General features: G+C 29.8%; 4 protein-coding genes across 6 annotated transcripts; 2 read left to right on the top strand and 2 right to left on the bottom strand.

Annotated features, from left to right (window-relative positions):
- The first annotated feature begins 130 nt into the window (after window positions 1–130).
- Window positions 131–13,110, top strand: LOC130674696 (uncharacterized). The gene is made up of 2 exons (XM_057480108.1): window positions 131–218; window positions 11,501–13,110. The coding sequence occupies exon 2, from the start codon at window positions 11,518–11,520 to the stop codon at window positions 12,709–12,711; it is 1,194 nt and encodes a 397-aa protein (XP_057336091.1). The 5' UTR covers window positions 131–218; window positions 11,501–11,517; the 3' UTR covers window positions 12,712–13,110.
- On the bottom strand, window positions 934–9,531 carry LOC130674695 (MATH and LRR domain-containing protein PFE0570w-like). Of its 3 annotated transcripts, XM_057480106.1 has the most exons (4): window positions 9,177–9,530; window positions 5,714–5,790; window positions 3,210–4,245; window positions 934–3,147 (listed from the first exon to the last, which is right to left on the bottom strand). In XM_057480106.1, exons 3-4 carry the CDS (start codon window positions 4,151–4,153, stop codon window positions 1,548–1,550), a joined length of 2,544 nt encoding a protein of 847 aa, XP_057336089.1. In that variant the 5' UTR covers window positions 4,154–4,245; window positions 5,714–5,790; window positions 9,177–9,530; the 3' UTR covers window positions 934–1,547. The 3 variants fall into 3 exon arrangements, 2 of the variants coding, with proteins under 2 accessions (XP_057336089.1, XP_057336090.1); XM_057480107.1 differs by lacking the exons at window positions 5,714–5,790; window positions 9,177–9,530 and adding an exon at window positions 5,012–5,146; XR_008991103.1 differs by lacking the exons at window positions 934–3,147; window positions 3,210–4,245 and adding an exon at window positions 4,667–5,146 and having other exon boundaries at window positions 9,177–9,531.
- Window positions 13,111–17,643: 4,533 nt separating the features above from the next.
- Window positions 17,644–23,773, top strand: LOC130674894 (anaphase-promoting complex subunit 2). Its single transcript, XM_057480344.1, has 7 exons — window positions 17,644–17,859; window positions 17,920–18,364; window positions 18,422–18,657; window positions 20,804–20,984; window positions 21,052–21,462; window positions 21,525–22,070; window positions 23,224–23,773. The coding sequence occupies exons 1-7, from the start codon at window positions 17,788–17,790 to the stop codon at window positions 23,661–23,663; spliced, it is 2,331 nt and encodes a 776-aa protein (XP_057336327.1). The 5' UTR covers window positions 17,644–17,787; the 3' UTR covers window positions 23,664–23,773.
- On the bottom strand, window positions 23,768–25,964 carry LOC130674895 (actin-related protein 2/3 complex subunit 3-like). Its single transcript, XM_057480345.1, has 4 exons — window positions 25,750–25,964; window positions 25,492–25,671; window positions 24,488–24,683; window positions 23,768–23,993 (listed from the first exon to the last, which is right to left on the bottom strand). Exons 1-4 carry the CDS (start codon window positions 25,753–25,755, stop codon window positions 23,839–23,841), a joined length of 537 nt encoding a protein of 178 aa, XP_057336328.1. The 5' UTR covers window positions 25,756–25,964; the 3' UTR covers window positions 23,768–23,838.
- Between the last annotated feature and the right edge of the window lie 1,544 nt (window positions 25,965–27,508).

Raw genomic sequence — 27,508 nt, 5'->3', positions numbered from 1 at the left:
GTTATTTAAAAAATTAAGTAATTAAATTTGAATTTTTTTTTTTCTAAATACTTTTCATGACAATAAATGCCACCTATATCTGATTAGTCGAACTAAAAAATTGTTTTTTAATTTTGTTTTTAATTAATTAATTCGGTTAAATCTTCAGCTTTTTAATGAAATATTATAATTTTTGTTTGAAAAATATATTTCCAATCATTTTGTTATCACGCTACTTGGTAAGTTTTACTTCAACGTGTGTTTTCATGAGTTATCTAAGATGTAGGTTATGCTTCATAATAATACGTAGCCTTTGTAGCCAAAGCATCAGTGACATTTGTTATTGTTCATCGTTTTAATTTTTAGTGCTTTCGACTAATAAATAAATAAAATACTTATAGGTAATAATTTATAACAATCCGTTTCAAGAATTTTTTTGTGAATAATTCAAAAGGCTGTTGCTAGTCGTCCGCTAATCGTATGAATGATAAATATTTATTCGTCCTATAATCGGACAATTAGTTTATTTTATTCGTCCGATATTATGACTTAAAAATTTTTAAAATAACTTGTACGATTTTTTAACAGTCATTACTAATATTTATTTCTACGATAATCTTATCTTTAACTTTTTTTCTCGCCCAATTATCGGATAACTAATTTATTTTATTCGTCCAATAATCGGAGCATGAATTTTTTATTCTCGTCCAATAATCGGATGATTAATTTATTTTATTCGTCCGATAATCGGAGTATTAATTTATTTTATTCGTCCAATTATCGGAGCATGAATTTTTTATTCGTCCGATAATCGGAGTATTAATTTATTTTATTCGTCCGATAATCGGAGTATTAATTTTTTATTCTCGTCCAATAATCGGATGATTAATTTATTTTATTCGTCCGTTAATTTTAAAACTAAAATTTTATCATATCGCTTTAAAAAATAGAAAATTTTTATTTAAATATGATTTATTTTATGTACTAATTCACACGGTTGGGTCATGTACTTCCCCATTAATGTAAACTGCTTTTATAAGCTTTACAAGATTTTACAGTGTAAACACACCCGAAATAATAATTCATATCTTATTATTTATCATTATAAAAAAATTAAAAAGTTAATGAAAAGTAAAAATTACTATTCAAAAATTAATAAATTGATTATGGTTATAAAAAAATTTGAAATTTAGTTAAAAATCAAAATAATTGTTTTATAATTAATAAAGTAAGTATTATACTATCTAACTTAATAATTTATTTACAAAAAATAATTTGCTAACAGTATAAAAAAAAATAATAAAATATTTTTTTATGCATAAAGTTATACCCAATAAATTTTAATTGTAGTTTTGATGAGTTACCATGGATCCTGAAACGAAGTTTGGAAATCACAGCTCTAAGAGGACAGTATCATAATTAATTTATGTTTATATAAAATTAAGTAAAAAAACTTATAGGTTATAATTATAATTTTAACGATTTTTATTTATTTTAATTCACAGGAAAAAGTGTATTATTATCAAGGAAAAATATCAACTATAATAAAGTGCAATAAATTATGACAATTATCGTGTGCTCTTGCAGCCAGCACACATCCATAATCGGTACTTGGGTTTTTTCACCAGACCAGCACATTTCAAATGGTACCATTCAAGACAATAGTCACATCCTATGCTTATTTTAAATTTTTTTATTTCGTCTATGTCATCACCACCATCATTGTCATCGTCATTATCGACCGTCTTATTTAAATCTATTTTACAATATTTACATTGCCATTCAATTTTTTTTTTTTGATCACACAAATGATTCACTTTTTCCCACCCCTCATTGGTGAAATATTGTTTTATTGATGATAAATTGATATTTTTATCATCAATAATTGCAAAAGATAATTCGTTAATCGATATTGTTACGTCCGATTCACTTATTCTTCTTTGGTTATTTAATATTTCATCAATATTATTTCGTGGCATCAACCATTTTAAAATAATTTTTGATTTTTCGATTGATGACTTTTCGATAAATGGAATTTCTTTTTCTTTTTTAGCACGTTTTACTTTTCTGGGCAGTCCAATAACAGTCTTATCAGTGCCTTTCGGCCGTCCTCTTCGCTTTAATGAAGGTTGTACTATAATATTTGAAAGGACATTAATATCTTTTCTTATCGTTGAGGAAGTTTTCGTTTCATTTAAAATTTTTGGCATAGTTGAAACCCTATTTTCGAGTGGCGATTTATTTAAACTATTATCTTTGCACCGATCTAATGTGTTTAAATTTATTTCATTTTCTTTCAATTCATCATTTTTATTTATCATTTGATCATCATCTTCTGAACTGTCTGGTAACAAATTTTTATGTCTTTTTAATTTCAAGTAACGATCAATATCATCTTCATCATCATCAGAACTGTCAGCATAATTATTATTTGGTTGTGGTGGTTCATGAACCATAATTTTCATAGACTCGGAATCGTCATTACTTGAGTCTCTCTGGAGATCATAATTCTTTCTTGTTGATTTTTCATTAATTACCTTAATTTTCAATAAATTGGTCTCTGGTACATCATGATAATCAAGTCCACCAGTAGTATTATTATCTATAAATTCGTGATCACTTGATTTTGAAGATTCTAATTGATTTAGCATTTCACTATTATCATCATCATTATTATTATTATTATTGTTATTAAAATTATTATTATTATTATCGCAGTCGCTATCCTCAATAATTGTATCGTTCTCGTTGTTGTTGCTGTTATTGCTGTCGTGATGTAGGTTTATTCTACTTAGTCTAGAATTATTAATTTTTTGCTTATTTCTGTTTGTTATTTTTATTATTTCCACCTCTTCATTATTTTGCCACGCTTCTAATAAATCAACTAGAACTTTAAATCTACTTGTGAACAATTTCGTACCAACTTCTGCGGCTAGACTCGGTAATTTTTTAGCTATTTCATTTGCTTTTCTGAATTTTTCGTTTTCCGACAAAATTTTTTTTTTATATTCAATGGAAGAAATAATGGATTCTGGAACAGGGATTTGTTCATCGGAAGATTTAAAAACTCTTTGAGTCTCAAAATAATAATTGCGGGTCCATCTTTCATTACATAAAGTTTCTTCAAATAAATTTTTTTTCTCTATTTTTCTAACCAATAATATGTGTCTAAATAAATATTAAAAAAATATTCAGTATTTTTGTCAAATAAAACAATTAAAAAAATTTACCTGCAAGGCAAGTTCATTGATGTTCGCTCCAGACAACTGCAGGAAGTGGAAGTGGAAGATACTTTCACTGTTGGCGAAATAATTTCTTCATAAATATTTAATTTATCATTGTATTCCAGCTCCAAGTGATCTATTTTATTAAATTCTTTTATTATGAATTTAAAAGCGTAATTCGTTAAATAATTAGCATAACAATTTTCTGGAGAATTTTTGGAATAACTCAACACTTTTCTCTTCTGATAATCTGAAGCAGCTTTATGATCTCGTTCTCTTTGTGAGCATTCCAGAAAAGTTAAAAACTGTTTAATAAATTCTTCCAGTGACATGAAACGATCAAGATCTTTTTTAATTTTGGCATTTATTGACTCCAAACGATTGTTTGTGTCATTACCAAAGTTATGTTGCATGTAATCACTTGACAAGGACCACTCATTCCGACAATCATGCCAGTTTTCATTGAAATAATCCAGAATTGATTTTGGCAAGCGTCTTAATTCATCGTACAGCTCATTATAACGGTCTTCTGTCTCAGCATACACCATTTGCTGTAAAATTCTTTTTGCTTCATCTCTTTCTGTCGGTGTAATTCTTCTTTTTTCTGTCGTAATTTCCCTGTTGAACGTCCTCAAAGTATGAAACGCACACATAATTAAATTAACTTCGACAGGTAATAAGCTACTTCGGATAGCGTCTCTTTCGGTGAGGTCCTTATCAGTCATAACACATTTTATTTTTTCCCACGATGGATGGCACTTTTTAAAGCTATCCATCATCCATTCAAGCGATACTTTATTTTCATTAATTAATATGCTCACTCCAACAATTTCCGTACAGCCATTGGGATCTTCTACTATCATTAAATAGACTGGTGCACGTATATTTAATAATTTGAATGTCGCGTCTATCCCAACATATTCTGGATATGCGTCCATGGCTGACTTCATCTCTGGTGTGGCAAAAAAAAGTCCTTTAAAAACATTATCCTCGATAAAGAAGTGGCAGTCCGCTTTATATTCATCCGTCAGATTTTAAACTCCTGTGTAAAATTTTTTCTATGAAAAAATGGTTTTTTTGTTTTATATTATATAAATTTTATAATTTTTAATCACACAAGAATTAATAAGAACTAAAAATAATAATTGCCACAATAGAATAAAAAAATTTACAGATTTTGTCATGATATTTATATTTACTTCAATTTTTGTTATTATTTACTGGGTATAAATTCTCGAACATTGATTCAATTGAAAATTCTAAAGCTAGCATAATAAAAATTCTTAAAATTTTAAAACTTTTAGTTTTGTCAGTTGATAAGTTTCATTATATGATCGGTAGAAATTCTACTTTATCAGTAATGCAAAATTTCTCGTGCCAGCATAATAAAATTTGTTAAATTTAAACTGATATTTACTCAGTTGAGGAACAACACTTATAGAAAATCATTAAAGTTTAAATAATTAATAACAGTCTTTACACCCATTTAATAAAATTTCATTGAATTACAGCTATTTATAATTTTTTGACAATAATTTTTGTTTGTCTTTGAGTAATTTTTACAACGGTGTTTAAACAAAATAATCTTTCGTTCTGAATGTTCGGATTTATTTGGTTATTTTTCTGATCAGTACTCCGCGGGAATTCAAGAAGCATCTTTTTTATTTAGCAAGTGTCAATTATTCAGTTGAGTTTTATGGGGTTGTGTGATTGTGAAAATCTTTATTCTTATTGATTTTAATATTATTATGCTAATGAGATTTGTATGCATAACTATTTTTACGTTTGATAATAAATTACACACTTACGAATAACAATAAATTATATTTTTTTTGTTTTAATAAAATAAAAAACTATTTGATGTATCATTGTGTGTAATAAATGTAAACCGCATGGATTTTAATTTTATGGAAAATTAGATGTATTTTTATTTATTTTATATCCTGATAAATGTTCATTAAGTTAGATAAGTAGTTATAAGACTTTTTGTAAAATTTATATTATTAATATAATAATTTTAACGAGACTTTTCTTTGCTCTGTAAATTCAATATTGTACGAATCGTAAAATTAATTTTTGAAATATATTGTCAACTAACTACCAATACCAATGCTGCTAAAAAAATATAAAATTAATATAAAATAAAAGATACAGTGTTTTGTGTTGATATTCTCATATATATGTTTTTATCAATTTCATTTAATATTTATACTATACGTTTTTGTATATACATATAAGACTATTAAAGATAATTGATAGAAACATATGAGAATATCAACACAAAACACTGTATTTTTTATTTTATATTTTTTTAGCAGCATTGGTATTGGTAATTAGTTGACAATATATTTCAAAAATTAATTTCACGATTCGTGCAATATTGAATTTACAAAGAAAAGAAAAGTCGCGTTAAATTTATTATGTTAGTGTCATAAATTTTACGAGAAATTCACGAGAAAGTTTAATATTTTATAACAAAAGATCATTAGAAATCTTTCCTTGGATCTAACATTTTTGACTGTAAAATAAAAATATTTTGACCCATTTTTCCGTCTCGCCCGACATCCAATCTTGCAATGAGTGTAATCTGAAAAATAAATAATTAAGAATAAATCGAAACCATAAATCTATTTTCTATACCACGAATTTTAAATTTCAATCGTATTCAATCGATACGCGTACTCAAAAAATTTAAGTGCTACAACAAAAAATAGTGTACTGAAAATGGATAATTAAAATTTTATAGCAAATTGAATTTTCTGCTAAAAGTAGCGAGTTTTAAGACTAATTCGATATTTTAACCAGAGTACATATCTATGAAAACGATTAAATGTAATTCTCAAAACTTTATATTTTTTCTCAAAATCAAATGTTTAAAATACATATATTTGTAATATTTTCAGTATTTTATTATTCAAAACTCGGTTTTTCTTAAAAAATACTTTTGAAACACAAGAATCGTCTCGAAACACGACTAATTCTAGAAAAAATTTAAATTTTCCCGCCAATATATCATTCAAATATTCTTGGGGTCTTCAAAACGGAGGATGGCTAAACTACCGCGGCCACAGTCTATACTCTAGAGCACTCATATCAGAGAATGCACCTCGGGTGTCGTCGGTTTTTACTCCCACTCTGGATGTTTTATGTGTTAAATGTTCTCCCACTTTTCTGTGCGCATGCGCAGTTCATAAATGTTCGGTGGTAGGGGCAATTTCCGAGGTGTATTCTCTTACTGGGACCAGTTTAAACGACTTTCAGGATGGTCTAGTCGACCGGAAGTGTGTGAAAAGTTTACTACGCCAGAGTGCAACTTCTAGTTCCCTGTAAATTTTTTGTTAGAGTTAAGCTACTAGCAAATAAGAATAATGAACTGCATATTCATGACTAAAATTCATCAAATTTCATGAGTCATTGCCGAAGTCATTCAAATTGTAGCATGATAAAACTTGAATTTTTTTTCGATAGTTATATTTCATCGGAATAAACGCCACCATTTGGCGATTGGTAATCAGTGCAGCCAGATCGTGGGATATTTTTACCCCCTCCTGCCCTTACACTCCATGCTATTTTACCGCGGGAAGGGGTAAAAATATCCCACGATCTGGCAGCACTGATTGGTACAAATAGGTCACGCGACTAAACCAACCGTAATAAATTAATAATTAGTAAAATTAATGGTAGAATTTTACATAAAAAATTCAAGGAAACTTATGTTAAGTAAATTTTTGCTAAGCAAGCCTTGCTATTAGAGTACATTATGGAGGGTAGAGGTACCTCTACCCTCCATAATCAGGGGTAACTCGTGCTATCAGAGTGATTAAGGTGGCTATCAGGGTAGGGTAAGTGTTTTGTTTGAAGAATTTGATAGTATTGATTGAAGATAAAATAGTTCCGGGTCAAGACGCGAGAGTTATCCATCGAAGATACCCAGATAATCAGATCCTGATAGCCATCCTAACCGTAAATTAACAAGCTAGCTACTGCCGTATTCTGAAGCCAACTCACAGGAAAGTGTTGGAGAGCAAGCAGTTACCTTTAAAGCTGGGTCACACCTAACGAAATCTCGAATTTAAGAATTCTAATTATTTATTAAATAATTATCATAACAGCAATTTTCTTAGCTTCCGACTAAAAGCAGAAGATGAACTTCCTCGGAAGATTTTCATCATCCAAATCCCATAAATATTCAAAAAGTAATTCGAATTCTTAAATTCGAGATTTCTCTAGGTACGGCCGAGCCTTAAGTTGACAATAAATTGTCTGTAACTTTGAAATTCAATTTGAATACAAGTGTATTTGTTGTCAAAACTTGTAATTCCATTTTATATATATTTCTTAAATTTGTATAAAAATAAAAAAAGCTTAACTTAAAAAATGTTTTTAATGTTAATTATTAATTTCTAAAAAGTAAAGTGTGTTTTTTTTTTCTATTAAATAATCAATATTTTATTATAATGAATAGTTGAACGATTCGTCCTTTCAAGACTACTAAAGTAAAAGTGTTTTAATTATCCATTTTCCAAAAAATTAAAAATTAAAACACTTTTAATTACTTATTTTTCAAAAAATTAAAAATTGAAATAATTTTAAATATTCATTTTTCAAAAAATTAAAAATTGAAATACTTTTAATTAGCCATTTTTGAAAAAATTAATCATTTAAATCGTTTCAATTAACAATTTTGGACAAAATAATTCATTAATATAATTTACATGGTGACCCCCAATAATATCTCTTGCAATAATATCTCTGAAATAATATCTCATCAATCTTATCTTTGTTAATAATATCTCTCGAACAAAAAAGTCTCTGTATAAAAATATCTCAATTATTATTTTCTCAGCTAGTATGATCTCCAGAATTAACATTTATGTCTGAGATGTTATTGTTAAGACATTATTATCTCGAGATCTTATTTCTCAGATGTAAAAAGGGGTAGCTGGGGTTCAGAGGCGAAGCCTCGGTGGGGGTTGGGGGGCGAAGACCCCCACATTAAAAATATTTTTTTTTTAAATTTTATTATGCCGGTATAATGAAAAGAAATATTATATTGTTTGTAATTTTTTTAAAGACTCGACTATATGATGACTAGCACGCTATATTAATTTCAATATGATATATGCATTATTTGATGTTTAACTTCCTTAAACGCACGTTTTAGACTGTTTTCGAGTAAAAATACGTTCAAATCTTGTTAAAAAGGCGCAACACGATTACGCGCGTTTTTGTTAGCCTATTTCCGATAATGATAGGAAGAACAATTTGTCAAAGATATTTTTGCAACGAGACATTTATGTCTGAGATATTTTTGGACCGAGATATTTTTGTCTAAGATTTTATTGTTGAGATATTATTGTCTCGAGATGTTATTTCTGAGATGTAAAGGGGGGTAGCCAATAATAATAATTGAAATTTTTTTTAATTAACAAATTTACAACCCTGCATTTGCAAGTAGCAGGTCTAATGAATGCTATTAATTAATAAGATCAAACTTGTTTGTGACATCGTCTATAATCATTTTTTCCGGACTGTGAATTTAAAACATTAAAATGTCGACGTATTTTCCCAAACTTTCTCTTTACAACTAATTCTTGTAAAATTTGTGTTTCAAAAATTTTCTTGTACCTATGTCTTATAATTTTTTTCCGACATATCTATGATACAAAATCTACCTGACACTCACTAGACCCCACTAGACCCAACAACGCCGCAGTGAGCCTATGAGTATCAATATTAACTTTGTGATAATTTTGTTCCAGCGTTGCCACTATATTTGCCAGATGTTCAAGCTTAGCTATTTAAATACTTTACGTTGAAAAATCTATATTGAATAAAATTGAACTGTGCAATTTATTTTCATTATTATAGTATTTAATATTGAGTCATAAGCTTACTGATTTGAAGAGTTTAAACTCTGACCTAAGACAATTATTTTGATAATTTTACTACTATTTAAAATTAATTACTTACTGATTTTATTATTTTATGAAATTCTTTTGCGTATTTAGCAGCACAGTACTTTGAATATTCCAACTTGATAATTCAAGTTTCACAAAAACAAGAAAAGCTATAAGCTCTCTAAATCTGGAACAGTGGAAACCACTTAAAAATAGTGTATATACACTATTTCACAGCTATATGAGTATACCACTTGGTATATTTATAGCTGTGAAACAAGAATTTATTAGGACATAAAAATATAAATTTAAAAAACTTTCCATCAGAAAATTGTTTTCTCATTTGTAAATTTAAGAAAGTCGAATACGCACGGTTGAATATTCATTCTATACTAAACCATTACGACGTACAATTGTACCACGTCAGAGTATTCTCAGTAACTCGATGCGTGCGCAAGTTTCGGGGGGTTTTTATCGGCCCGACCCCTCACTTTCACAGACATATTGAGCAACCGGTTCTGAATTTGAAGATCAATAGGACGATGTGATTATAAAATTTACAAAAATAATTTGTAATTCTTTTGTTTCTCGATAAGCTTTCGTGATGTAGAGCTAAATGTAATAGTAGATTTTAATCAGTCAAAAAGCAGATTTCATCTGTAAAAAAGTACGCCAAGTATATGTTCCCTGATTAGAAAATACAATTTGTGACGATTAAAAACCATTAAAAATTTAATCGTCATCAATCGTTTTTAACAGTCATAACCGTCATGGTTTTTCACATTTAATCGTTTCTAATCGTCAAGAGATGAGTTATTATTTTACGATTAAAAACGATAGATGACGATGAAAATTTCAAATTGTCATGGATCGTTTTTAATCTTCATGCGGGACCAGGAATTGCAATATTATTTTTACGTCTTCTGATTTTTATAAGTAGCTAACGATGCGTCATAGGAATAATTGGCAGATATATTTTGGTAGGAAATTAAATGCTCTACAAAAAAAGTTGCTTATCATTTTTTGATAAATCTATTTGTTCAAAAGTTATTTGAGGTTGAAGTCAAATTCATATTAGATTTTGAGATCTTTTTACTTTTCCGGCGAAACTATCAGACTTATTACAAAATATCATAGGACCTCTTTTGTAGACAATTTCATTCCCTACAAGTTATTTTGAATGAATTTTTTTTGAATTCCACATTGTTTTCTAGTTATTATTATTTTAATGTCAAGCTCTTAAAATCGGTTAGAAGATTATTATTTTTATGATCTTGGAATTAATATGAAATAATAATGGAATTAATAATGAAAACGATTAATCGCTGGAAATGATATAAGATGACTACTTTCATATGAAATCCCATAGGAACATTACAGTTAATTTATTATACGTTCTCATATAATTATAAGACGAAAATCCCTTTCAATCTTATAAATTCATTCAAAATCTCTGGAAATAATATGTGATGACTACTTCCATATAAAACCTCATAGGAACATTGCAGTTAATTTATTATACATTCTTATATAATTATTAAACGAAAATCCCTTTCATTTGCATAAATTCATTCAAAATCGCTTAAAATTATATAAAGATCTACACTGAGAAAAAATTTCTCTTTGGACAATTAAATTGGTTTTATTAAATTCGGTTAAACTAAAATTTATTTGGGACAACTAAATTTTATTACGTCAATATAATCTATTTTATCATTTTTAACAAATGATTTAATAGACTCTATTTGGTTGACATTAATATTTCTCTCTCTAAGATAATAAAATCATTTGGTAAAGTTAAGAAAATATTTATTTAAGGGACAACTAAACTATTTTCTAGTCCCGATAAATCCAAATATTAAAGCAAAGTATTGTTATATTAACTCTAATAAACATTACTTAGATACTAAAAAATATATTCATTCAGAATAAATATATATGTTTGTTCGAGGTTAATAAATATATATTTGAACCTAATGATTATTGATTTAAAAAGTTATAATGTTAGGCAGCAGCAGCGGGAGTAGTTCGGTGCTCGCCACTAGATCGCGCCCACCATTTGTGGTGTCCCTGGTAAGATACTTATTTCAGAGTTTTTATATTCGCCAGCTTGAAGCATTCATGGGACGAAATATCTGCTGAAAATTTTTGATTATATAGGTATCCTGTTTTAGACTAGGACATTAATGGTTAATATTAATGTTTTTTCTGAACATTTTTTGTCATAGTACGAAAAAAATTAAGTGGCAAGGAAATAAATTATTCTTTTAAATATGCATTTATTTAACTGTTAATTAAATGTTCTGTCATTTTAAAATAATATTCAATTATTATTAATAACACATTCTCTAAAGATCACTCATATATTTCATTATGACTACTTTATAAACTTTACAGGTAATTAATTTGATTTAATGCTTTCTACTAAACGCGTAATTATCTTTGGAATGGATGAATTGCATTGTCGAAAGCACGTTTGCCCTTACGTAGAGGCGCTTCATGCAGCACAGAAGAAATTGCATTTTCTCATGTGGCAAATTCGCCTCTCGCCGTTATATCCGATGCTGTACGAGTCACTCCAAGTGCTGACAGATCACTTGAAAAAGTCGACAGACAGAAATATCATCAATTTAATCACATCATTGCTGGAAAAAATAATAAAAAGTGAGACTCTGTACTCGTCAATAGTGACAGCTTGCAGACCAGAACCTCTGACAGCCATCGAGCAAACTGTATTTGATGAAAACTGGCGCAACTTCCTACAGCTTTTGGTCTCACTGCCACCATTGATAGCAAACAAAACTCAGGGAAATATTAGCAAGTATTTTTCTCTTGACGTTTACACAAAAATAATTATTTATCACACAGCGCGTGCTGTCAAATTTTTAAATGACGTCTCCAGAGAATTTAACATCAGCCTGAATGTAAAATTAATTTCTCTGCTGATCAGCAAAAGCATCAGCAGCCTCGGCTCTGGTCACTTCGTCCACCTGTTAGATATTTTTATGTCCTGGTCTTTAAAAAATTCAAAAAATATAAGGAAATTTATTCACAAAATTTTATGCAACCTGGAGAGATCATCCGTTGAAGCAGTTGCTACTTTACTCCTAAAGAGAATCAGCAACCCGAGTAATGTTGAGTTGATACTCGGCAACCTTCTGGTAAATGATCACTGGCGTTATGTCCTGACTGTTAAAATTCCACTGCTGTCTTATCATGACAGTGATAAACTTATCAAAAATATCGTCTACTATTTATCGTCAGTTGGTGACAAAAACCTGCTTGTTGATTTAGTCATCAAAATGATAAACATCTGGGGGGACAAAAGTTTTTTGAATCATTCGTCTTCAGATCATCATGAATTCATGAGTAAATTTATTGTAGTATCAGTATTTAGATTGAAGAACCAGTTAACTAACAGTCAAAAGAAACAGGTTCAAAGACTAACGTTTGGTAGTCCAGTTCATTTACAATCAATGCAACCGGAGATAAGGACAATGAGAATCACCATTTGGGAATTAGTTGTTGATATTTTGTCTGATGGTACTGCTAAGCTGAACTATGATTCCAAGAAAGTTGGATTATTAATACTATTTAATAATTTATAATTATTTGTGTAAATTATATACTTATTATTATATCTGTAGATAAACGTCGTAAATATTACGAAACAATGATTGAAAACCCATTTCTTCAAGTGACTCCAGCACAGGCGCTGTCTAAAATGTTAGCGACATGTGTGGTCACACCTGTTGGGTCAAAAAAAAAAAAAACAAATAATGCGACAAGTAAATTTTAGATTTTTTTTTTTAATTAAAATTAAAAAAAATAAAAACGTATTAAACTGATTGACATTGTTAAAATTAATTTAATAAATCAGAGTACTTCAATTAATTCAAATCTGGAAGTTAAAGAAAGTAAACTACCATTAGAAATAAATAAAGTATGCAAGTCAATTGAGTCCAATCCTACTGAGTGTAAAAATGTAAAAAATAATTTAAATTAAATTCTAATAAAAGTAGAGACTGTACTTGTAAAAAAAATTGATAAAAAGATAAGTTGTCAAAATTGTAGACTTAAATAGATAAGGATTGACGATTGTTAATTATTTTATACTAAAATTATTATTATTGTTATTGTAATTATTTCTAATAAATAAATTTTGTAAACAATTAGAGGACATTAATTAAAAAACAAAACAAAAAAAAACGTAGTTTCCAATTCCACCGATGTAAAGATGTAAATAAAAATAACTGACAGTTAATTTCAATTGAGTATGAAACAAATTTGATAAATAAATTTCGACCGACAAAATTAGAAGATCTTGATTGTAGTACTTAAATTATTTTAATCATTTTTTAAAAATTTTAGTCTACTCAATTAATTAATTAAAATTAAAAACGCGGCATTTAAAAATTTATGATCTGACAGCCGCCGTTTAAAAAAATTTGAAAATGACGCTAGTGTTAAATTAAGCGCTCCGTTTGAATTTCGCGCGCGGAGTATAAAATGGTTTTTTTTTGGAAAATAAATTTAAATTGGAGTGATTTATGTTGGGAGTGAAACGAATTCCCAGGTACGGAATTACTGTAGGCAGAGAACACTAAAGAAGAGAAAATTTTCGTATTTTGTCGCGATATTTCCAGCAGGAGTAAAGTTACGGGTTAGTTTTTTAAAAATACATAGAAACTGTCATCTGCCTGACATCAAATACTCAAAAAATAAATTGTTTTCTGTAGGCTCTGCATTTATTTCTACTACAGGACATCATCAGGAACAAAAAACGTTTATATTGTGCTGAGATATTCCCAACAGGAGCAAAATTACAGGCCACTCTTCATAGAGAATCATTTCCACCCATGTCCATCCGCCTCATATGGGTCTGAACTAAAAAAATAAATTTTTCTGAGGACTGTTCATGGTTTCTCCTACTAAAGGACACCATTAGGAACAAAAAACGTTTATATTGTGCTGAGTTATTCCCAACAGGAGCAAAATTACAGGCCACTCTTCATAGAGAATCATTTCCACCCATGTCCACCCGCCTCATATGGGTCTGAACTAAAAAAATAAATTTTTCTGAGTACTGTTCATGGTTTCTCCTACTAAAGGACCCCATTAGGAACAAAAAACGTTTATATTGTGCTGAGTTATTCCCAACAGGAGCAAAATTACAGGCCACTCTTCATAGAGAATCATTTCCACCCATGTCCATCCGCCTCATATGGGTCTGAACTAAAAAAATAAATTTTTCTGAGGACTGTTCATGGTTTCTCCTACTAAAGGACACCATTAGGAACAAAAAACGTTTATATTGTGCTGAGTTATTCCCAACAGGAGCAAAATTACAGGCCACTCTTCATAGAGAATCATTTCCACCCATGTCCACCCGCCTCATATGGGTCTGAACTAAAAAAATAAATTTTTCTGAGTACTGTTCATGGTTTCTCCTACTAAAGGACCCCATTAGGAACAAAAAACGTTTATATTGTGCTGAGTTATTCCCAACAGGAGCAAAATTACAGGCCACTCTTCATAGAGAATCATTTCCACCCATGTCCATCCGCCTCATATGGGTCTGAACTAAAAAAATAAATTTTTCTGAGGACTGTTCATGGTTTCTCCTACTAAAGGACACCATTAGGGACAAAAAATGTTTATAGGGGAGGGTGGGGCAGAGCGGCCCCCCTAAGCCAATAATTATTTTTTGTGGCTTTCAACCATAAGATCACTTATACTTTTGTCCTATTTCGAACAAATTTATGGACATTTTGCCAAAATTCTGAAAAAAAAATTTTTTTGTTTTGTGGGGCAGAGCGGCCCCCCTTCAAAAAGTGATAAAAAAAATTTTTTTTTTCGTTTTTTCTTTTTTTAAATTGTTTGCATCATTAAGAATGTATTTCTTTCTCTTGACAACTATTTTTGGTTTTATATTACTCGAAAAAAATTTTTTAAAGCGTAAAAAATCGTTCACTCTCGATTACCTTAATTACTAATTGTTATTTAATAAAAAAAAACATCAATTCTATAATTTTACTTTATTTCAAAAATTTATCAACTAAAAAAAAAAATTTAATTTTTATAAATTTTTAGTGACCAAATTTGCCTCTTACATCGAGAAACGGCCGAAAAATATGAAAAAATAATTTTTTCGGAAGTTTCGGCTGGTCCATTTTGCCCCAGGTGTTATGCGCGAGCTAGAAATGTGGAATTATAACAATTTTTTTTTAATTTGACGATAAAAATATGAAAAAATCGCTTTTTCAAAATTTTGGGCTTGTCCATTTTGCCCCAAATGTCATGCGTAGGGGTAAAAATGCGCAAACATATCGGATTTATAGTAATTAGTCGAAAAAAAAAAATTTTTTTTTTGGTCAAAATTTCAGGGGGGCCGCTCTGCCCCACCCTCCCCTATTGTGCTGAGTTATTCCCAACAGACCCTGGCGATTTTAGCGCCACGGTGACCTTACAGTAAAAACACCGTTAAAACACCGTGGAACGACTGTGAAAACGTGGTTGTAATGCAGTGAAATCACGGTATTTTTTGTGCAGTCACGCCACTGTATTCCGACCGCGTTTCCATTGCACTTAAAGAGTGTTTCCACGGTGTTTCGATCGTAAGGTCACAGTAATCTCACGGTGGTTTTACGGTGAAACCACCGTAAAACTACGGTGCGCTCCACAGTGGTTTTCAGCGATATCCACGGTGAGTTTACAACGGCTTTCCGATGGCTTGACGGTTTTTTAACCATGAATTCACCGTATTTCCACAGTCAGCTCATCGTTTCATGATGCGTCCATAAATTTTATAGCGAAAAAAAAAAAAAAAAAAATTAACGCCTACTCGGAGGATCGATCCCAGCGCCTTCGCATTCAAAGTCTGATCTGCTATCCACTGTGCCAAATCACACCCTTGATTGTGGGGATTGATTGTATTTATATAAGCACAAATGAACTTTAGAAAATTAAAGATATTTAATAAATGATTGATTTTCTGATTTGTATTACATTCAATTATATAATTGTTTATAGGGTAACGAGACCAATACCGGTATACCCACTAGTAGCGGGGCAATAAATACTTTTTTTGGTAAATTATGTAAATGAGAAGTTAAAATTTTTCAAACTTAACCATACAATATTTTAAATTTGAAATCTAAGTTTTTTATAACTAAATTCATTATTCAAACATCGAAATGTCCTTAACTATCTCACTAATGATCTTATTAGCTTATTTTCAAAAATTTTAAAAAAGTTTGCGTACTTTACAACATTTATGAATGCGGTAAATTGAAAAATTTCATAGACTTTATAAGATTTATGAATCATTGTAAAATCATTTTTTTCGAATAATGTTACATTATTTAGTCGTATCTAAAGTATATTACAAAATATAATGATTCACAAACCTGCGCGGCATATTTACTCAGAAATCGCTATTAAATAGAATTTGCTAGAACTCAATTATATAAAATTTTGCATTATTGAATAAAAACAAAATTCACTTCGGGACTAGAAAAATTTTTTGACGCAATAACATTTTATTTTCGCCTAAAAAAATTTTTTCTTGAATTCAGAAAATTCTTTGTCGCCACAAAAAAATTTTTGTTTTCAATTCATTATGCTTAGATTTCTTTAGGGCAAGTCAAAATTTTCTTGGGGTGAGTGCAACTTTTTGGCGCCAAGAAATTCCTTTTTTCTGTGTACTCATATTGATAAGATAACTTAAAATGATAAGCTTTGTTCATTTTAATAATTTAACAATACACTTTAGAAAAGATAATTATCAAAAGTACTGAGAAAATAAGAAAATATGATTGACAGAGATTTGGAAACTATAAGAAAAAAATATATCAATGGTGAAGACACCATGAAATCATCGTGAAAACAACGAGGAAATACTGAACTACCACAGAGAAAACACTGAAAAATCCACGCGAAAATACTGTGAGGCCATCGTGGGACCACCGTGAGCTCACCGTGGAAATTACTGCCAACCACTGTGAAACCACTATGAAAACACTGGAAATTCACCGTCAGAACACTGTGAACTCGCTTTCGAAACACCCTTAAACCACCGTAAAAACACAGTGTGGACTCGGTCGGTACATAGTAGCGTGACTGCACAGAAACCACCGTAAATTCACCGTCGAATCTCCGCCGCTTCACTGTCAAAACACGGAAGACGTGTTTTCACGGTAAAAACACCGTAATTCGACCGTGCTTTCACCGTCGCGGTGAAACCGCTAGGGGAAGCAAAGTTACAGGCCACTCTTCATAGGAAATCATGGACTGCATCCTCTCTGATCAAAGGTGCCATCATAATTCAAAGAAATAATTTTTCTCCTGACTCTTTTGGGTTTCTCCTCCTAAAGGACATCATAATGAACAGAAAACGTTAATATTCCTGAGTTATCTCCTCCAGATCAGACATTTTATGCCATTCTTCACAATTTTCTGGAGGCACCGCCGTCTTATCTTTCAGATTCTATCCTCGGCTCCACAAGTCATGCGCACGTGTCAAAAAATTTCACAAGCAGAAGTCCATCTTACCAGCATATAATAACCTAAATAAAAACATGACACGAGTAATAGGTTATGATTCTCATAACAACAAACATCAACATCCAGGATCCAGCAGCAAAAATATTTCTTTCCTCACCTAAAAACCAGTAAAAAAAATAATGGCTGATTTATTCTGCTGCAACGAAGTCGTAAATAAAATAGAATACGCATTTCCAATCCTCAATGGCCAGGTAATAATTTTTCTACTTACCCTCAATATTATAAAAATTTAAATAATTTAATTTCCTCAGATAAATTCCGACTGCACTGATGAAGAATTCATCAAAATATCAAGCGAATTAAAGGCATTCAATGTGACCCGTCACATAAAACAATTAGTCATCGAGGAGATGAAACGTCACATCCGGGAAAAAATAGTCCCCAAATTTTGGAAGGAATTTCGGTCCATCGAGACTGACGTCGATGCAGAAAAGTTTGGATTCGAAAGATTCAAACGCGCTGTTGATAATTTATACTCAGATTCAATTGAATTCTTGCCGTTGCTAAAACGATTGGAAGAATTGACTGACGTCAACGAGTCCAATTACTTATTATACGGGCAGACAAATCATTTAGCGCAATTCAAATTAATTTTGCGCGCCACGTTGTCAAACCAGTTGCCGCTGTCACACGAGACCATCATCGAATTATTTTACAAAGTCGCGTTCAATGTTTTCTGTAACACTGACATCTCTGGTAATTATTTTCTCATTAGGGAATTAAATATTTTATTTATTAAATAATTAATTACAGATTCAAATGATGATGGATCAGAATGTCGCGGCTGCAGTAAAGAACTGGATAATTGCGAGTGCCAGTCAATTGTATTTATGTTTCATGACACTAATAGAAAATTAATAGAACTGGAATTACTCGAAAGATTAGTGGGTAATGTACTTACGTCATTGATTCATATACGAATTAAAGAACATGTACATCGCATGTGTGATAAATTATTTGATGTGTCTCAGCTTAATACGCTGGATAATGTAAGTAATTAGGGAAATTTATTATTTATTTTTAATTTCCAATGCTGATTCTTAGGGTGTGCGAGTCGTGGTCGAATCGAATAAAATAATTTGAATTTTTGAATGAGAAAATTCTGATCAGCTTTCAGATATTAAATTTTTATTTAATGGAGGACTGATATTAGTTTTTAAAGTAACTGCGAATAATTTTAAAGATTCGTGTCTGAGCTCTATTTACCTCAGACAAAAATTTGAATTATTGGAAAGAGTGTTGAAATTTTAAGTCGTTGAAAATAAAATTTTTGAATTATTGGAAAACTTATGAGTTATTTTGAAAGTTTCGAGTTATTTGAAAATTTTATATTGAAATTTTAAAAAATCGAATTATTGGATTTGATTCGAGACGAACAATTCGTAAGTTCGAATTATGTGCACACTCCTATAGAAGAAAATAATTACTTGGCATTATTCAAGTTAATAAAATACTTGAATCAATTATTTTACTTCATTAAAAAAAAGAATTACTTTGCACTATTCAAGTAAGTCAAATACTTGACTCAATTATTTTTTTTTCATTGAAAAAAATAATTACTTGGCATTATTCAAGTAAATAACATACTTGAATCAATTATTTTACTTCATTAAAAAGAAGAATTACTTTGCACTATTCAATACGTCAAATACTTGACTCAATTATATTTTTTCATTGAGAAAAATAATTACTTGGCATTATTCAAGTAAATAACATACTTGAATCAATTATTTTACTTAATTAAAAAGAAGAATTACTTTGCATTATTCAAGTAAGAAAAATACTTGAATCAATTATTTTACTTTATTAAAGAAAATAATTACTTGGCATTATTCAAGTAAATAAAATACTTGTGTCAATTATTTTACTTCATTAAAAAGAAGAATTACTTTGCATTATTCAAGTTAGAAAAATACTTGAATCAATTATTTTACTTTATTAAAGAAAATAATTACTTTGCACTATTCAAGTAAGTCAAATACTTGACTCAATTATTTTTTTTCATTGAGAAAAATAATTACTTGGCATTATTCAAGTAAATAAAATACTTGTGTCAATTATTTTACTTTATTAAAGGAAATAATTACTTGGCATTATTCAAGTAAATAACATACTTGTGTCAATTATTTTACTTTATTAAAGGAAATAATTACTTGGCATTATTTAAATAAATAAAATACTTGTGTCAATTATTTTACTTTATTAAAGAAAATAATTACTTGGCATTATTTAAATAAATAAAATATTTATTTCAATTATTTTACTACATTAAAAAAAATACTTGGCACTATTCAAGTAAGTCAAGTACTTGACTCAATTATTTGACTTAATTAAAGTAAATAATTACTTGGCATTATTCAAGTAAATAAAATACTTGTGTCAATTATTTTACTTTATTAAAGGAAATAATTACTTGGCATTATTTGAATAAATAAAATATTTATTTCAATTATTTTACTACATTAAAAAAAAAATACTTGGCACTATTCAAGTAAGTCAAGTACTTGACTCAATTATTTGACTTAATTAAAGAAAATAATTATTTGGCATTATTTAAGTAAGAAAAATACTTGAATCAATTATTTTACTTTATTAAAGGAAATAATTACTTGGCATTATTTGAATAAATAAAATATTTATTTCAATTATTTTACTACATTAAAAAAAAAATACTTGGCACTATTCAAGTAAGTCAAGTACTTGACTCAATTATTTGACTTAATTAAAGAAAATAATTACTTGGCATTATTCAAGTAAATAACATACTTGTGTCAATTATTTTACTTTATTAAAGGAAATAATTACTTGGCATTATTTAAATAAATAAAATACTTGTTTCAATTATTTTACTACATTAAAAAAAAATTACTTGGCACTATTCAAGTAAGTCAAGTTGTTGACTCAATTATTTGACTTAATTAAAGAAAATAATTACTTGGCATTATTTAAGTAAGAAAAATACTTGAATCAATTATTTTACTTTATTAAATGATTTTATTACTTGGCATTATTTAAATAAATAAAATACTTGAATAAATCATTTTAGTTCATTGAGGAAAATAATTACTTGGCACTGTTCAAGTAACTAAAGTACTTGAATTAAATATTTTATCTTGAAAATATAAATTTTTCTAGTGGCTTGAAACAGTTGTATTGAGCTGGTTAACAAGAATATATTCCGGCGGTTCATCAAAAACAGAAAGTTTAAGCGAAAACATACGCGAAGCAATTTTCAAATTCAAAAGAAAACTATCCCATTATTTATATGAAACTTATACTAAAATAAGAATCGAACAATTATTTGATATAATAATCGGTAAGTAATCAATGAATGCCAAGTAAACTTGAATATTTATTAATAAAAAATTTAATTGATAAATCAGAGTATCCTGACTCACAACCAGCGATCGATGATCTACGGATTTGCTTAGAGAGGACCGATTTACAAAAAGCTTTGATCGTTAATTTGCAAAACGCATTAAAGACCCGATTGCTGCACGCGGGTGTCAATACCCCAGACATACTGACCGCTTATATAGCAGCGATAAAAGCACTGCGTCAATTGGATCCAACTGGTGTTCTGCTAGAAACAGTATCAGAGCCAATAAAATCGTATTTACGCAGTCGTAGTGATACCGTACGTTGTGTCGTCAGCGGATTGCTCGACGATTTTCCAAGCGATTTAGCCGACGAATTGGTCAAAGGCGAGTCTCTGCAACTGGACGACGGGTCAGTCGATGAAGAGAATGAGGACTGGGAAAAATGGATGCCAGATCCAGTTGATGCTGATCCCGGTAATTATTTTTTTTATTTACCGCCATTTTATATAAATTTTAATTTTCCTATTCGTCAACAGCTAAATCGACTCAGAGACGAATGTCGGATATAATATCAATGCTCGTTAATGTTTACGGCAGTCAAGATTTATTTGTCAACGAGTACCGCACGCAATTAGCGGATCGTTTGTTATCACAATTAAATTATCATACTGAGCGTGAAGTTCGACATCTTGAATTACTGAAACGTCGGTTTGGAGAAAACCAATTGCACTTCTGTGAAGTTATGCTCAAAGATATTTATGACTCAAAGCGCATTGATGGATTGATCCAATCAAATGTTAATTACACGACAGAAAAACCCCCATTTGCAACCTCGGCTTTGATACTTTCCGCGCAATTCTGGCCGCCGTTCAAAGAAGAGTGGAAATTGCAGCTGCCTAAATTTGTTCAGGACCACTTGGACAAGTATGTAAAAGCTTTTGAAACCTTGAAAGGCAACAGGACACTGTGTTGGAAACCGCACTTGGGTAACGTTCATCTGGAAATTGAACTGAAGGATCGCAAGCTCGATCTCAATGTTGCTCCGATACACGCGACTATCATCGTACTGTTCCAAGATAAAAGTAAGTTCTGTTGAAGCTTTCAAATAATTATAGGGACCGTGCATGATGACGAATATGATGTATATTAGGGTGATCCAAAAAATAATAATTTTTTTTTTTTTCTCGGAAACAGGTTCGAAAGTTTCATTTAGATAAAAAAAGACGCCTGTGAAAATTAGAGCTCTTAATATTAACATTAAGAGGTTCCTCATCGCACTTTTTTATTTTCCATAAGAATAACATGGAAAAAATTTTTTTTACGTCTTCTGATTTTTATAAGTAGCTAACGATGCGTCATAGAAATAATTGGCAGGCATATTTTTGTAGGGAATTGAATGCTCTACAAAAAAAGATTCTTATCATTTTTTGAGGAATCTATTTGTTCAAAAGTTATTTGAGGTTGAAGTCGAATTCATATTAAATTTTGAGATTTTCTTACTTTTCCGGCGAAACTATCAGACCTATTACAAAATATTATCGGACCTTTTTTGTAGACAATTTTATTCCCTAGAAGTTATTTCTAATAAAGTTTTTTCGAATTCCGCATTGTTTTCTAGTTATTTTTATTTTAATGTCATGCTCATATAAAAAATAGTCTTCTGATCGATTTTAAGAGCTTGACATTAAAATAAAAATAAATAGAAAACAATGCGGAATTCGAAAAAACTTTATAAGAAAAACTTCTAGGGAATAAAATTGTCTACAAAAAAAGTCCAATGATATTTTGTAATAGGTCTGATAGTTTCGCCGGAAAAGTAAGAAAATCTCAAAATTTAATATGAATTCGACTTCAACCTCAAATAACTTTTGAACAAATAGATTCCTCAAAAAATGATAAGAATCTTTTTTTGTAGAGCATTTAATTCCCTACAAAAATATGCCTGCCAATTATTCCTATGACGCATCGTTAGCTACCTATAAAAATCAGAAGACGTAAAAAAAATTTTTTCCATGTTATTTTTATGGAAAATAGAAAAGTGCGATGAGAAATCTCTTAATGTTAATTTTAAGAGCTCTAATTTTCACAGGCGTCTTTTTTTATCTAAATGAAACTTTTGAACCTGTTTCCGAGAAAAAAAAAAATTTATTATTTTTTAGATCACCCTAATGTATATATTATAAACATAAATATAATATACATGTAAATATATTATATGATAAATTAATTATTTAGATGAGTGGACTATTGAAGAATTATCAGAAGCGATGCACATTCCGGCGACAGTAATTCGTCGCAAGATAACATTCTGGGTTTCTCAGGGTCTGCTGAAGCAGACGTCCACTGACGTGTTCCACTTGCAGGAAGAGAGCACGACTAAGAACCGGTCAGTCGCGGAAATAATCGAAGAAGAAGAAGTTGAGAGTGCGATGGCCTCAGCGAGCGACCAGCGGGAAGAAGAACTCCAGGTCTTCTGGTCGTACATCGTCGGGATGCTGACGAATCTCGACTCGATGCCGCTCGAACGGATCCACCAGATGCTAAAAATGTTCGCCTCCCAAGGACCCGGTGCTGTTGAGTGCGGGCTCCCGGAACTCAGGCAGTTCCTTGATAAAAAAGTACGCGAGCACCAGCTGCTTTACTCTGGAGGACTCTACCGTCTACCAAAAATCTAAGTCCTTGTAAAAAGTTTTTTTTTTTATACTGTATATTTAATGTTAATAAAAATTATTTTTATTTATGGTAAAAAGGAACTGGCAGTTGAAGTTTTTAAAAAAAAAAATTCAAGTATTTTCAACATTTAAAAAAAAATGATTAATTAGAAGTAATAGTTGATAACAATTTAATTATTTATTGACCGGGTCCAGAGAGAGACTTGTCCATGAATTTCTTTTTGGCAAAACACAGCCACCATTTGCTTGGCTTCCCATTGTCGCTGTAAACTTTTTCTACAAGTCTTGCTGATGTTTCTTGACGCACTTGTTGTAAGTAGTGTCTCATTTGATCTGAAAAATAAAATTTATCATTGGAAAAATACAATCTATTCTATAAGATGTCAAGTAGTTTAGGTTTTTATTGATAAAAAAATTATCCAGTGGTTTTTTTAATTTTGACAGCTAGGTTTAGGCGCTTGATTTAACTACTGATCCAGGTTTAGTTGTCCTGATAGCCAAGTTGACAGCATAGTGACCTACTGCATCAACTTGTTACCAAGTTGGCCGCATTCCATTCGTTGAGGGAAAGTTGCCTTAAATTTTCTCAGAAAATTGATGACTTGTCAAAAGTTACAAAAGCTGAAAATTGTCATCAACTTGACCGCAACTAATTGACATCAACTTTCTGAGCAAAAAGTCTTGCTATCAGGATACAGGTCTTTGTTCAAGTGTTGAGTTAATCTGAGTGATGTCAAGTGCTAGGGTTAAACTTTTTCTTGACGATCATAAGATGGGGTCTTTATCTGGGGTTGAATCGGACCTGACTAGATTAAGAAAATAATTACCAGCTTCAGCAGGACTATTGGGTTTGGCATAAACGGAGTTCAATGGAAATCCAGGATCACCAGGAATATCAAATTTCGATATTGCCAATGAATACATTTCCGTTAATGCTTGATTTTGAGTCGCACATTTTTGCAAGCGTTTCAGACATTCAGTAATGTACAGAGTTATGTAAATCAGCAATCTGTCAGCTTCACTCTGAAATTAACCACAAAAATTACCATGACGTCACCAAATAATTAAAGGGGGATAGCCACTGCGAGGATCGAAAAAATAGGTGATTTTCGGGAATTTTTTTGACTGGAATAATAAAGGAATTTGGGGATCGGGTTTCTTTTTGTTTTATAAAGTATACATTGAAGATAATTCTCATAAATTTTCATTTAAAAATATCATGTTGTTACAAAGTTATAAGCATTTTTGTGGAGCAACAAAAAAATTTCCCCCACCACGGTGTCATCTCTAACTCAAAAACGGATTATCAGAAACAAAAAAACCAAACGGCGTTGCAATCTGTATGCATGTGGTTATCGTTGCACATAGGGGATTTTGAAAATTTTGATTTGAAAAAAAATCGCGACATATTAAAAATTTTTTCGTTATTTTTTCTCATTTTTTTGGATTCAAACAGCCCTAAAAAATCTTAAAAATCAAAATTTTCAAAATCCCCTACGTGCAACTTTAGCTACTGAATAGACGAATACGGCAAAAAAAAAAGTTGCGAATCGGTTGATATTTATGCAAATTACAGATGCCGCCAGTTCAAAAAAAGTAGTTTCGAGAAAAATGCGTTTAAAGTTTTTAGTCGATGCAGCGGTCAGTTGACGCGCTGTCACAAAAATGACTATAACTTTAAAAATATTCGGAATTTTCATATGAAACTTTAGATACATATTTTTGAACATATACACTTTCATTTAAAAAAAAAAAAAAATTTTTTTTTTTGAAATTTCACAGTGGCTATTACCCTTAAAATGACGTTTGATAAACTTTTCAACGGACTCACCTTAATTTCATAAGTTCTGAAGAACACATTGGCTTTGAAAAAGTAAAGGGCTTCGTCAATGATGTCAAGCTCAGTATCAGGTGGGCAAGTTGGTGCTGGTCCTCGGAAACTTGTTTTTAATGGCAACAATGCTGTGTTACCAAGTAATGCATCGCATTTAGTGAAACTTGAATGATAAGCCTGGAAAAAATTTATTATAATTTAAAAATTTTAATATTTTTTTAAATTTAGGGAACTGTCACTTGAGATTTTACTTACCGGCATTATTTTTTTAATGTCAGTGGTACGGTTAATTAATTAATTAATTTATTTATTATTATTATGAGAGAGGTGGAGTAGTGATTTTTATTATTTGTCACAACTGATGACTGAATCACGACATTTTTTTTTTATGTCAGTGATGATAAAAAATGAAATAGGTTAAGAAAATGACAGCTGATAAATAGAACGAGTGTGAATGTAGCAGATATAAGAAAACTTATAAATTTTAAATCAATAATTAATTTTAAAAAAGCGCGCACTAATTTTTAAATTATTTAAATACGAATTTTTAAATTTTTATTCTTAAATTTTATTTATTTATTTAAAAACTAAAAAAATTTCCAATTGTCGGCTACATTCACACTTTTGAAAGTAAAAATCTATATCCCAGGATGGTAACTTATGGACACGATAAAAGAAATTTAATTCTGATGGCGGCAATTATTAAATGTCGATAAATTTAAATATTCAAAAGTTTAAGTCAGTAAATTATTTAAATTACTTTTTAAAAATTTTATTTTACTTAATTAATTAATTAAAATTAAAAACGCGGCACTTAGAAATTTATGATCTGCATTCACTGGAAATTTTTGAGGATTTATAGATGACTTCAGACTTTGAAGAATTGAGACGGAAAAATTTATTGAAAGTCGTAATCCTCGAAAAAATTTGGATTTTTTTCAAAAAAGTGAAAAAAAAATTGAAGATACCTACAAATAATTTTGTTGTAATTTTTTTTTTAAACTACACCTGAAAACAAAGAAAATGAAAAAAAAAGTTGACATTTGGTTCATTTTTGACCAAGTCACAGGCTTTTGAAATAGCGAGGGGCGTTAGATTTATTTTTCGAAAGTCTGTGACTTGGCCAAAAATGAACCAAATCTATCTTCAATTTATTTTTCACTTTTTGAAAAAAATCAAAATTTTTTCGAGGTTTACGACTTTCAATAAATTTTTCCGTCTCAATTCTTCAAAGTCTGAAGTCATCTATAAATCCTCAAAAATTTCCTGAGTGATGTTTTGTAAAATAAGTCCAACTGGGCAAAAATATTTTTTTCAATTGATAAAAAAAAATAGAAGGAAAAGTCAACCCACTCTGGGACTGGCGGGAAAACTTGCAGAATTGATTGAAGTTTTTTTTGAGAAAATAAAAAAAAAAATTAAAAAATGACATACTTTGAGAAAATGATAGTTTTTCTCAAAAAAGCCGAAAATTTCATAGAGTTTATTATCTTAAAAATTTTTTGTATTTTTTTTTTGAAAAGTACATTCAAAGACAAAAATTTTGAAAAAAAAAACATCCCAATTAGTCAATTTTGAACAAGTTATAGCTATTAGATAAAATAAAAGCTTTATTTTTGAAAAACTCATAACTTTTTTTGGGTTGAGTAAAAAAATTTGAAAATTTCCTGAAAAATTTTTTTAATGGGGTAGAAAAGGAAAAAAAATTTTTAGCCAAATAAAAAGGGGTCGGGGTCAAAAGTGGTCGATTTGACTAGAATGCCCCACATATAAGGACTGATGATTGTTAATTATTTTATACTAAAATTAATACTACTGTAATTATTGCTAATAAATTAAATTTTTGTTAATTTAATTAAAAATTATTGATAATTTATTTGCTTCCACAAAGCGTATATATTAATGAATAACAATAATTTAAGGAATTGTCGAAGTTATTAACAAATTTTTATTTAATTTATGAAATTTATTATTTTACTTCCAATAAAAATTATCAACATACACTACAAATTAA

The sequence above is a fragment of the Microplitis mediator genome, chromosome 9, assembly GCF_029852145.1.
Source record: "Microplitis mediator isolate UGA2020A chromosome 9, iyMicMedi2.1, whole genome shotgun sequence".
Taxonomy (NCBI): domain Eukaryota; kingdom Metazoa; phylum Arthropoda; class Insecta; order Hymenoptera; family Braconidae; genus Microplitis; species Microplitis mediator.
This window is presented reverse-complemented; position numbering and strand designations above follow the sequence as displayed.